The following is a 13,297-nucleotide window of genomic DNA, read 5'->3' as shown; positions in this document are numbered from 1 at the left end:
AGTATTATTGTCTTTTATTGAAAGAGTTACAATATTTACAGTGGAAAACAAAAATGTTCCCTCAGACTGGTGCAGCTTCCAGTGTTAGCTGAGAGCAGCTGGGATCCTCCTCCACAGGCCTCCACACAGGCAGTTCTTGATCCAGCGCTGCTCCCACTGCTTCATAGCGTTGGTCTTGTTGGGGGAACGGAGCATCGTCACACAGCCGCATCTGAGGGAGGAGGAGCCAAACTTAGAAGCTCATTAACGGTACCTGTACTTCACATCAATGTTGTTGTGCACTCACCTGGTGCAGGCTTTACTTTCTTCAGTGGGACAAACTCCTAAAAAGACACAGCGCAGGTTGTCCATCTTCTGTGAGCCAGGACTCCTAAGCATTGCAAAAAGTAGACCATGAATATTTAGTCTTCCCAGGCAGTCTCCCATCCAAGTACTAACCAGGCGCGACTCTTCTTAGCTTCCAAGATCGGACGAGATCAGGCGTGTTAAGGGTGGTATGGCCACTCTATAAACTATTTTCCTTTAAAGTGGTTTGCTTTTCAACTATGTTTAGCAATCATAACATGGATCCTTTTAACGACATAAATTAGGATAAAGGCCCGTCTGTTCTTAAATGTAGAATTGTTTTTGAAGGGGTCCATTCTTGGTGGGTTGGGTTGTAAAGTGAACACAACTATAGAGGACATAGATTGGTGTATACATCACAACATTTCAGTGCACATACCTTTGAGATTTGAGCAGAAGCCAGATTTTATTCCAAAACCTGTGCAAGCCTTTATACAGCAGGTGATTAGATCAATACCTGGTAAGTGCTTCCAATGGGGCGCCGCCGGCTGCTCCTGGTAAGGAGGAAGCTTTCCCAAACTGCAGCTTGAGGGGGTTCTTTCCCTGCAGCTTTACAATGACGCCATCGTTCACAGGGAGCCAGTCCATGCTAGGAACCAGCAGCTGACTGGGTAGCAGGCAGCACTCATCAATGAGGCCCTCATCGGGCTCCTGGGTGGGGCCATCCTCCCGAGCTGAGACACAAAATACAGGCATAAAAATCTGCTTCCTACAGAAGGCTCCAGCTTAGGTCCCAGCTGCAGGTTGCAGTGTTGCCGTTGCCTGACATAGCAACAGTTGCATTGCAGTTCCAAAAACATTTGTATCAAGACGAGCCTTTAACAGCCAGAACAAATAACATTGATCAAACAATTCAAGATTTCTACAAAACGAGCACCACTTCATGATCAACATTTACAGGTTTCGTCTTTAGAGTGGGTAAAGAATTTGCTCCTTACAGCACAGCCACAGCTTGGTCAGCAGTCTGAACAGCAGCTGGAGGCTGTCTTGACTATCCGACATGGCGGTGAAGGTGGGCAGGCATCCTGGCTTCAGAAGACCCCATATCCTGATCATCACCAGCATCTCGCGTAACATCCCCAGCGATGCCCCGTCTCTCATGAAACCAAATCCAGGCCGAACCATGGAGCCCTACAGTTCAGGCCACACGTCGACAGGTCAATCAGAACCTGCCCAGGTGGACACCAGGTTCCACCTGACGGCAGTTGCAGTCTTTCAAAACAAATCTGTTCCTTTAGTTTCTTTTCTGTGTTCAGCTGGTTGAGTGACAGGTCATAATTCTACCGTTTAAAGATTTTACAACTAGCATGAGGTAATCCTTATGAGTCAGTGATGCCGACTTGTCTAGTTCTGGTTACTCGTAAATTATTTATATTAACTGGGAATCTGTTTTAACCAAAGGATTGTTCTTCGCTGTCAGCAATACAGCTTTAACAGAGATGCGGTAAATCTCAAGAACACAGCTGAACGAAAGAATAGAAGTAGAGAATTAAGCAACTGTTTTGTTCTCAGCATTCTACTCAGAGTCAGAGGGTCACTCTTTAAGTTTCAATTCAAGATGCTCTCTTCCATTTCTTTGCTTTAAATACAAACCCATCATTTTATTTATATTATATGTACACAAACATTTTCGGTATGTAACACACACACATTATCTATTCAGAATTAAGCCTAAAAACCTTAAAATATTTTCCAATTTGATCACAAAAATGCAACACATTGGTTCCAATTGCAAATGTTTTGATTTTTTTTTTTTTTTTGGAACAGAAGAAACCTGATACATATTCACACAGAAGTCCCACATGGGACCAGACTTATTAGCACCTTGTCAAAACTGGTAAGATATAATAATTTTTCAAGCAAGTAACGCTTCTGTTTTTATTTAAACCCACCTGTGGCAGGTAACAGGTGTGTACAGTAATCAGACAAACTCAATAGGAGCAATACAGGACAGAGCCTGAGTGGTGTGTGTCACCCTGAGCATAAAGAAAAGACAGAAGAGTAAAGAGGTGTCTGTGGGTTTTAGAGAGAAACATGGACAATCTCAAAGCACCAAGTTTATCTCAGATCCTATTCTGTCCTGCAGCAGTTCTGGACCTCAAGGACCAGACTCCACAACTCTTCTTTCTGCCTGCGCCGTTGAACCAACATCCTCAAAAACTCACCAAAATGTGGACACACCTAGTACCCGCGGAAAATGTTTTTGACATGGTGAAGAATATTTTTTACAGAAATATTATGAAAATGTGTTAGATACATTGTTGGCGTAACCCTTGTGCTATCCTAGGCACTTTAACGTTGGGAGTTGGGTCATCTAGACCCACTAGACAGTGCGCTGAACCTTTTTTCTTCAATGATTTGTGATCTTCACTGGTGTCCATGGATTACATGAAATCTTTCCACCTTTATCCACCTTTGTCATGGTAGGGAGAACACGTCAATGTAAGGGGGGGTCATAGGATAGCACAAGGGTTAAAATCAAAAAAACAATACGACATATGATATGAATAAATTACAGATGCTGATTCTTCTAAAAATTATGTAGAAGTGCTTAAAAGCATAAAATCGTTGCCATAGAGATAAAACCAACAGAAAAATGCCATTTTGACAAAAAGTCAGAAGGGGAGAGTGAGAGGGCTTATGGGGCCTATATCATGCAAAATCAACTTTATGTTAAGTGTGTTATAATGTTCATTGCTCACAAAAACAACCCAAAAGAAGCATTTGATCAATTCATGGATTTCTGTGTATTCCAATAAAAACCTGCTGTGAGCACCAGCCCCTCAAATCCACATTGGTCCCCACACTGTGACATAGATACGTGAGGAACCGCCCCTTCCAGGAAGAGTTTGTGCTGCCAGCTCGGCCTCCAGGCTAACACACATGCCTACACCCTCTTTCACCGTGGAGCTAGCGGTGATCAGCTAAACGCTTTCCTTTTATATGCACTATATGCCCATCTAGGCAAACGTCTGAGCCAAAGGTGTCGCCCACAACACAAAAGCGAATGTCTAATGAGCTACTGCAGATGTGCAGAAAATATGTCTTAAAAAACATCACATACTTTTTGATTTTAGCTAAAAACTGCATGATCATAATTAAAAGACCACTGGGAAGGATTTTATCGTTGTTCTTTGTTTTTAACCCGATGTTGTTGCATTTTTTCTCACGGTGGAGGACATATAGAAAATCATTTCAGATTAAACCATGTTTCTGAGCATTTCTTTATTCAAATTGCGTTTGATCAGAAGCAGATGAAACCCAGATGCTTGAAAAATCTCAGACTTATGACACAGTCACTGCCGTTGTCTTTTTTGAATCCATCCATTTTCTTAACCCACTAGTCTATTCAGGTGCATCAACCTGCAGACAAATTGACCCACCAACGGCATCTGGCTCAAAACCAAACGGCTGTAATGCTCCAATGTTCCTCTTTTTTTCCTTTTTGGTAATGCTAATGTTAGCTTGGCTTTGTAAAGTGCTTTACACTAGAAGGCGTAAACAACTGCATGATGGGAAATTAGTCCAGTTAACTTCTGCGCCAACAGTCCTGCCGACAAACCAGAATCAGATTTCTGATGAGATCCTGCTGTCCTGGAAAAAATATGTCTTAAACAAGAACACCGGCTTCACGAGTTTAGCTAAAAACTGCATCGTCATCATTAAAAGAGCACTAGAAAAAAATCAGTTTGAGTGGGACTTTCAGGCTGCTAATGTTCTGTCCAATCCATTTTCAATTTCTGTGTGAATTACTTGGAGATCTGACTTTTTCAGTTTTTGTTCCATTGCAAACAGCAAATACCAAAACATTTGAAACTGGAACAATTTTGACACAAACCCAGCCCACCCACATAGGCTCATTAATGTGTGTTGGCTAAGATGGACCCATCAGGAATCTGCTGTCAGAGCCTCACCTGATTGGGCAAGTTGGCCAAAAGGTAGAGGACAAAGTCCCCCACCCATTGGATAAGCTGTTGTAGGGACTGAAGGGGTGGGCCGTCCAACACAAATTCTTCCGTCTTCAGATTAATCATTACCTTGTCTATGTCTGTGGAAACAAGCATTGGTCATCATCCAGCGCCATGTCAGTGTTTTACGGAGCCCGTCATCTCACCTGTGTCCGTGTTCTTAGCACAGATCTCACTGAGCCGATCACCTGGACTTTTGTCAGGGGTGTTGAGGACGTGTGGCCTCAACAGAGACTTCAACGTGGAGCTGATGGCCATCAGCAGCAATTTGGCATGAAAGTCACAAGCTCGAGCTGCCGTTGCTGCAGACAGTTTACACAGAGAGGCCTTCACAGCTACAATACGCGTTGCCAGGACCTAAAATGGACAACAATCCCACAGTGGAGAGAACAACTGTTGACAAACGACAAAATCTCAATGCACTTCTTACCACCAACCACCACTTCACAGTTCATAACTTCCCCTTTGGTCATGCATGTCAAACAGCAATGTAAAAATATTTTAAAACAAACTTAAAACAAAGTTTCTCCATTCTGCCTCTTTGACCCTTCAACACAGGAGCTTAAGCGCCCATGTTGACTTTCTTTCAACTACCGTAATTCTTCAAACATTTACTCAATTAATGGAATTCAGCAGAAAACATGGTGATAGAGACAGAAGGGGTGCATGAACGGTGAAACCAGCGGTGGGCCAGCTGGAAAAGAACTCCGATACTGAAAACGCTCTGCCAGTATCCCAGCATGCCTTACTGACCTGCTGCAGAGCCTGGTTCTGCCTCATGTATTCTTCATGCAGCTTCTCCACCAGGTTGTGCACCATATTGGGAAGCACATGCAGCAGCACGTCCCACCAGTCATAGCCCGTCACCATACAGTACTCTAGTAGAAAGAGGAGGTGGCGAAGTGTTGTATTCATGTCCAGCACCTGACACATGGAGGGAGATACCCGCAGCATGTGGAGCTGAAGGAAGAAAAGAAAAAAAGAGATCTCAGCTTAGCAATCCAAGGACTGTTTGGATGGTGGGCAATCATTTTTGGTAAACCCTGCATAAAATATGCAGATCTGTGCACATAGTTCACATCTATCCGGATCCTTCCAGTTAGGCCACTTTCAATTGTTGTGGTTTGAGAGGAAAAAATAGAGAAAAACACAAGCACACATGTCAAAGGCCAAAAACAGATTGTTTATCTGAGGCAAAAGTGGAACGCCACAGAGGGAGTCTTCAGCAGGAATCATGGGTACTCTGGACCCCCACAGCCTGGTATTAGAACTTAAATGTGATCATTAAATCAGAAAAACTGAAAATGAATATAAGCAACTTTTAGTATTTTAAATATTCCTCAGCAATTACAAAGAATACGAATTGTGCTTCATTACATAACATCATGTGATTAACTGTAATTAATCATTATGCCCATTGATACATTTTAGATTATTTTCAAAGACCTTCGGTTACAAAATCTTTTTTTAAAGAAGTTTGCTTTAAAAAAAAGAATACTGCTGTTTATCTGGTTACTGGGGATCTACAGTCTCAGAACTCGATCTATGAAGATTAAATAAAGAATTTTGCTATGGGTGAAGGAATCGGTCAATAAGAAACATATTCATAAGACAAAGTTGTGCACAAATTCATAATAAGAGCGTAACTTTGCAAAAAAAAACAACAAGTATGAATAAAACATTTAGTTTTACGTTTGACATGTCGGTTTTGGATAAGACTCTTGCTTGTCTTGAATTTGAAATTTCTCCTGTTAACAAACTGTCAAAAATCCGTCACGGGGTCAAAGGGGCATTAACATGGATTCCCAAAACATTGACTGTTCAAATTTATGCATGCATCTAGAAGTTTATTTATTAAACTAAAATAAAATAGAACATTTTAGAATCTTATTGATCCCCTGAAAGGGCAATTATCTCAATACAATTGCTCTGTTAACTAAAAAAACGTTATTAACAGCCATTTCCGTCCTGCCGCATTTTATTTATTACCATGCGACAACAGCTGATTGCATAAACAATGCACCGGACCCAGGACTGGTGGGAAAAAACCAGCAGGTTACTTGGAGATTAGAGCCGATTAAGCTTATAAAAGTCCATGTTCATCGAAAAATAGATGATAGTAAGAGAATGATGAGATGAAATAAGAAAACGGCTGATCCCCGCCTCTCTGCTGTTGGATGCTGACGGAGAGATTCCTGTCCCCCCCCAGTCGGGGCATGGAAGAGAAGGGGCGAGTCTATTCCCAGGACCCAACAGAGCAATGGTTAAAACATAATTTCTCAGTAATGGATCAATTATATTCTAAAAGATTCTATTTTATTTTAGATTAATAAATACATTTCAAGACGCATGCACAAATTTGAACAATCGATGTTTCGATTCGATGTATACACCCTTCTTGATAGTTTGTTACCTGGGAAATTTGGTATTCAAGAAAAGCAGTCAAATTTAAAGCAAAGGCAAATCGTGTTCAGGACAGACTTGTCACACGAGAAACTTAATGTTGTGTTCATATTTTTTTCACAACACATTGTGCACAACTTTGCCTTTATGAATATGTTTCTTATTGACAGATTCCTGACCCCATAGTTCCCACCAGCCCAGTGAGTCCAACGGTACAAATTCAAAGAAATTCAGCTACAACTTTTACTTCCTGATAGGGCTGCTCAATAAGAGGAATACTTACCATAGGCGATATTAATGATCAATATTGCAATGACGATATAACTTGCGATACATGAAGAAATAGCAAAACAGCCAAAAACACATCAATTCCATTTCACTGCAACAGTTTGATTTAAATAATATTGAACACAACTCAAACATTCCAAATGACCCTCGTCTACATCGGAGGCAAGCATCTAACATAAAATGGCTCCATCTAATTGGTGAACAACGTGAAGGTGTCTGTCTATCCGATTGGTCAACAACATGAAGGCGTCTATCTGATTGGTCAAAAAGAAAACTGCACAACTCTACACAATCTCTGCACAATGTTGGCACTCTATAAGTTTTGAACATTTTGGAGCACTTTCCACTTTTGTGACCATAACACTGTCATTGTTGTCTATAGAAGGCTACAAAATTGTAATAAATGTTTTTTCTGCAAAGTCACCTAAACGTTTTATCCTTTTTTTAACCGTACTGCTCTTAGGCTTGCTCTCTGTTGGACAGTTGTGGAATACATTTCAGTACTTACTGCATGTGTATGTGTGTAACAGAAAAATGTCAATTAGACTTAACATAGCTAAAGCTATCACCAGAATCTAGCATCACGGAACTCACCTTGCCGTAGTTGTCAATTCCAACCAAAGCTAATGATGTCCAAGAGAACTGCAAGGCTTTAAAGTGGAGGAAAGGACCTGAAGTTCTTTGGCGTTTCAAGGTTGCTTCGTCTCCGGGCCGTGGACCAGAGGAGGAGGAGCTGTAGTAAATCCCCATGAAATGAAGGGAGAGGCGATGATGGATCTGAATACTGCCATCATGAAAAGCCAGAGCCAGACCTGAAAATCAAGAGAACAGACAAAGTTTAGTAAAGCAATGAAAATGCTCTCTGCCATAGAGTTCCCTCAACTGTTCAACGGGCAAATTTATTGTCACTATAGATCCCTTGCAGTGACGTCGAGCAGACACCAGGTGTCCGCCATTTTGGAAGTCAACCATTCATTATTTTTGGTACATCCAACGGGTAAAATCAGCAACTTTAGTAATAGCAACCAAATCTCTTCGTGGTCCACTGTCAAACAGTCAAACAGGAAGGTTGTCGGCCTACAGATGCCAGCAGACTCTGCAGTGAACACTTTGCGTCAGGTAGACTGTTGGTTACACATTTGAATTGTCTTAAAAGAAATACATATCTAGGTACGCTGGGTAAGAAGAGACACCAGCCGTCAGTTCTGAACTGTAACAGACCTTCCAGCTCTTTATTTTCTTGCCAACAACACAGACGGAACAGATCAAAGACAGACAGTAGAGCGGACACCACAAAAGATCAACACGACAAAGCTCTGCAGCAGCAATGGTCTTAGTCTTACTCCCACCATTTGACTTCCAAAATAACGGAGAGGGTGTTCACGGAGGTGTGCAAGGGGTCTATAGCAGCCTTACTGGAGTTCTACCGCTAAGGTAAGGTTCTAGTGGTTTTGGGTTCTACTCACCAAGACCTGGACAAAACTTGGTGTCTGGTGCAACCTTGAGGTCAGTGTTGGATATGGCGATAGGCAGTTTGGGAAGAGCAACAGCAGACACTCTCTCTAGGTCGCCGGTGGTTGTCAGAATCCGCCACTTCAGGATGGTTGGCTGCTTTTCACCCACTGAAACCAGGAAGTCTGAGGTCAGAGGATCCAAATGATAAGAAACAGAGTCTAGATCTGCTTGACTGGAAGTTTTTCTGACCAACTGGGGATCTGTGCTGGAAGATGTTGTTGACAGGAAGACCTTCCTTTCTAAGAGACCAGCATTCCACAATGCTGCCAGTCTGATTGGATGCACACAGCAGAACCTAGAACACAGACAAGCGCTCAAACGGCAGCAGGCTTCGTGGTACCAGAAGTTGTGAGGATAATTACCTGCTCAGAGTTCTCTCTGGTCAGGAATTTCAGGTGTGTGACAGCTGGGTATTTGTCCCTCCTCATTGGATCGGTAGTGCAGCGCAGAAACAGGGATGGTAACAGCTCTGTGTCAATGCGACACTTCTCACTCACAACACTAACCACCACCTGAATACACAGTCAAACAAAGTTGAGAAGAAGAACAGGTAATAGCTTTAATGGCTGTAACCAAACTGACCTTGTAGAACTGGACAGGAGAGGAGCTGCTTCCATCAGTTGCTGCAACCACAATGTTACCTCCCCCAGTGAAGGCAATATCAGCTAATGCCACCCGTCCTCGAAGCCGGCACAGACTCTCACTGGCCGTCAGCAAGGAGCCGCCTGGCTTTAGCAATGACACGGAGACCAAACCGCTAACTGTTACTGCTAACCAGCCTTCCATTGGTTTTCCTCCAAACAGGGTGAGAGAAGGAGAGAACTTCACCCGGGAGAACTTTTCTCCAAAGTTTGTGGAACCAGACTGAAAGCAGAAGATGTCGTGTCAATTTTTTACTGGTTCTGGGGCTTTTCTACTATGTAGAAGGTGCCTTACCATCTCCACATGCAGAGCCAGTTTGACTCCATTATGCAACCAGCTAAGGGCAATTATGGGATCTCTATCCAAAGAGCTAGACAGGATGCTCTCCCAGCTGTTTACCAAGTGATCAGTCATGGACCAGCACTTAATCTGACCATCGCCATCGGCAGAGAGCAACCGTGATCCTACACACACAAGAACACAAGCACTTGACAAAACAATAACAGTTTAATACTCTGAAAAAAGTCAACTAAAGTAAAGCCTACCTGACTGGTCCCATTCCAGGCAGGAAATGACCTCAGTGTGACCAGAGTTGATAGAAAAGACATCCCAGGGGTGCTCAGTGTCGATGATGTGGATCATGTGACTGACATCTGAAAAAGAGGTTCAGGTAGCCGGGACCAAGAGTTGGACGTGTGTGCGTGTGCGTGTGTGTCTGTGTACCCTTCTCATTGTCGTCACTTTTCAGGTCTGTGGTAAACGCCACCAGGTTCCTGCAGGACCACGAGCACACTACTGGTATGGATGGACAGTGAGCGTTCTTCTGTCGCTTCTCCCAGTCACAGACATATGCCAGTTCCATGTCCAAAGGGGAACAAAGACGCCTCGTCCACACCTGACCTGAATGGGAGACAGAGGAACACATCTGTCACTAAGTGAACACATCTGTATTTCAAAGCAGGTTAGAGGTTAGATCATTGTTAAGGAACAGAATAATTAACCATGTCAAGCATTATATTTAGTAAGTTTCCATTTAATCCTATTTTGATCTATTGTGAAAACATACCCAGTCAGGGTAGGATTCTTAAAACATCCAAAACACTATTTCCATCACAGTGGGTTTTTTTTTTTTAACCAAGTGAAACCCACTGAGATCAGATCTCATCTTCAAGGGTGACCTGGCCAAGAGGTCAGCAGCATACGCCACATGAATAAAGTCACAATATTAAACAAATATGACACAGAATGATGACTAGAGAATTTTACAATGTAAACTTAAAAGTTGAAAGTGAGGATCAACAAAGTGACTTGGTAATGTTAGATGGGAATTTGTGTCATTTGGAGAGTACAAAAGTAGTGAGTAGCATGACATTAATAGCCATCAGTTATCAGTTCACGTTAGAAACACAGACATTGAAGGACGGACCGTTTATATTTGACTCAATATAATGAAGCTGAAAAATCTAAGTGAAGAAAGTTCAGACCATTTATGAGGTTTTACTAAAATATTTTTAAAACGTTTGCAGATTAAATTTGTGAATCTCCAATCTCCATTCCTTCACTACAGGAACTAAATTCAAAACTAGTTTTGAATTTACATTGAGTTTAATGGTCAATGGAGCCAAAACCTCAACTATGAGAAACAAAATCTGAAAAAAATACAGAAAAGCACATTGTCCAATTTTTAAAGAATTCATTCGTAAATTATGGAGGAAAATAAGTATTTGGTCAATAAAAAAGTTCAAGTCAATACGTTGCTATTTACCCTTTGTTGACAATGACAGCAGTCAGACGTTTTCTGTAAGTCTTCACAAGGTTTTCAAAAACTGTTGCTGGTATTTTGGCCCATTCCTCCATGCAGATCTCCTCTAGAGCAGTGATGTTTTGGGGCTGTCACTGGGCCACACAAACTTTCAACCCCCTCCAAAGATTTTCTATGGGGTTGAGATCTGGAGACTGTCTAGGCCACACTAGGACTTTGAAATGTTTCCTATGAAGCCACTCCTTTGTTACCCGGGCAACGTGTGTTTAGGATCGTTGTCGTGCTGAAAGATCCAACCATGTCTCATCTTTAATGCTGATGGAAGGAGGCTTCCCTCCAAATCTGACCATACACTGCTCCATTCCTTCTTTCCTTTACGCAGATCAATCGTTCTGTCATTGCCATTCATTCATTCATTCATCTTCTAATCTGTTTTATCCCTCTCGGGGTCGCGGGGCTGCTGGAGCCTATCCCAGCCACTCGCGGACGAAGGCTGGGGGCATCCTGGACAGGTCACCAGTCTGTCACAGCTGTTATTTCCAGCAAATGAACTTTTGTCATTGATCATTAAGTTATTTTCTATCATAATTTACAAATAAATTCTTTAGAAGTCAGACAATGTGATTTTCTGTTTTTTTTAACTCATTTTGTCTCATATTAGTTAAGGTTTACCTATGATTAAAATTACAGGCCTCTCTCATTTTTTGAATTGTGAGAACCTAAACAATTGGTGGCTGACTAAATACTTTGTTTGCCCCACTGTAAGTAAACCTTGTATGTATTCGGTCATTTATTTAAATTCTACCATAAACTTGAATTTGCTCACATGACAGCACCACGAAACACATCAGTCTTCTGGATGTTTACCCCAAGTTTTTATGAACAACGATGCAAGTTTGAATTTCCAAAAGAAAAGTGTTGCTCGTCAACAGTTCGGTTTTCTTGACTTTCTTTACAAACAAACCCAGCAGCAAAACTCCAGAAAAAACGTGATGCAAATGAAAAGAAAAACCCGCTGACTTAGTCTATTATGATGAACTCACCTATTTGAAACTGGCTTTCAAAAGTTAACAGCCAAAACTGAAAGAAGTTTTAAGAACGACTTCAGAAAGAAAACATAAATACGAGTTGGAAAGAACGGCACTTTGAAAGAAACAAAGACCGCAGCAGAGACTGGCGCGTGTCAGGCCCCCGTATATGTGTGCCTATACAGCTGCCTGTCTGAAAAATATGTTTAGAGTACGAAATAAGAAAATTAGGCCCAGACAATTTATTACAAAGCTTTCAACTTAAGTAAAAACATTGAAGTAATTAAAAATCCACACTGTGTCTTCTACAACGTTTCTAATAAATACTTTTATGATCCTATTTTAGTCTGGCTAAACCCGAGGTAAACCTTTTTTTCCCTCTGTAACTTTATTAACAAGGAGCAAAATACAAAGTTAAGTTGAATACATTTTCAATTCTCACTCTCAAAAGAAAAAGCAATACTTCAAAATGCTTTTTCATTTTATACTTCAACCCAGCTTTTTCTGTCACTTAATTAAAATGATAAAGAAAATGGTATTTGACATTTCATTTTCAAAAAGGTCCCTGGTAAATGTGTAGCATAATTCATTTAGAAATGTCTAATTTGACAATTAAAATGGATTAACAGAAATGCTTTTTAATTTTCAAAATGTAGCTGCATTTTTTGACTCAAAATTAAAAAGAAAAAGCAATATTTCAAAATGCTTTTTCATTTTATACTTAAAACCGCTTATTCTGTGTCATAATTAAAACGAAAATGCAAAGAGGGGATTGCATTTGCATTTTAACATCCACCCTGCGCACCTTGTCACAATATTCATTTCGAAAAAGCATTAGCAGAGGGGAGGCGGGGCGATGACGTCACTGCTTTCTCTGTGTGTCCGGCTGCTGACTGACGCACACACACGCACCAGGAGCAGACTGTGTTAGTGGCAGAGAAGAGGGTTTTGTGATGGTTGTGAACTTCTGATGAGTTTCCACAGCTTCTCAGGACTAAGTAGCTGCATGTCCGCCTTCTGCGGTCCTCCTCCTGACGCACCGCGATCGCTGAAGGCGGAAATGCTGCGGCGATCTGAGAAACCATCATATGAATTTGTGTTTCCAGTGGTGTCCAGAACAAAATAAAGACTGATTCCCACATATTTACACATTTATTTGCAGCTTTGCGGTGAATTTGCTGTATTTTTTGAATTTGATGTATTTTCTCTCATATATTCCTGTTTTGATGATTTTAATACTCATTTTGTTAGTTATAAGTTCTCTGTTTTTAATAAAGGAATGTAGGGTGTGAGAAATCTGTCAAAAAGAAACATAGTCATAAAAACAAAGTTGCAAAAAAAAGACA

The 13,297-nt window shown here is 41.3% G+C and overlaps 1 protein-coding gene across 1 annotated transcript; it reads right to left on the bottom strand.

Moving 5' to 3' along the window:
• Positions 1–12,124, bottom strand: med16 (mediator complex subunit 16). Its single transcript, XM_011472992.3, has 16 exons — positions 11,967–12,124; positions 9,885–10,061; positions 9,707–9,814; positions 9,456–9,625; positions 9,102–9,383; positions 8,882–9,031; positions 8,709–8,814; positions 8,471–8,626; positions 7,599–7,816; positions 5,067–5,273; positions 4,460–4,670; positions 4,260–4,393; positions 1,284–1,476; positions 803–1,019; positions 287–370; positions 1–211 (listed from the first exon to the last, which is right to left on the bottom strand). Exons 2-16 carry the CDS (start codon positions 10,021–10,023, stop codon positions 85–87), a joined length of 2,502 nt encoding a protein of 833 aa, XP_011471294.1. The 5' UTR covers positions 10,024–10,061; positions 11,967–12,124; the 3' UTR covers positions 1–84.
• Between the last annotated feature and the right edge of the window lie 1,173 nt (positions 12,125–13,297).

Source organism: Oryzias latipes, chromosome 4 (genome assembly GCF_002234675.1).
Source record: "Oryzias latipes chromosome 4, ASM223467v1".
In the NCBI taxonomy this organism is placed as follows: Eukaryota; Metazoa; Chordata; class Actinopteri; order Beloniformes; family Adrianichthyidae; genus Oryzias; species Oryzias latipes.
This window is presented reverse-complemented; position numbering and strand designations above follow the sequence as displayed.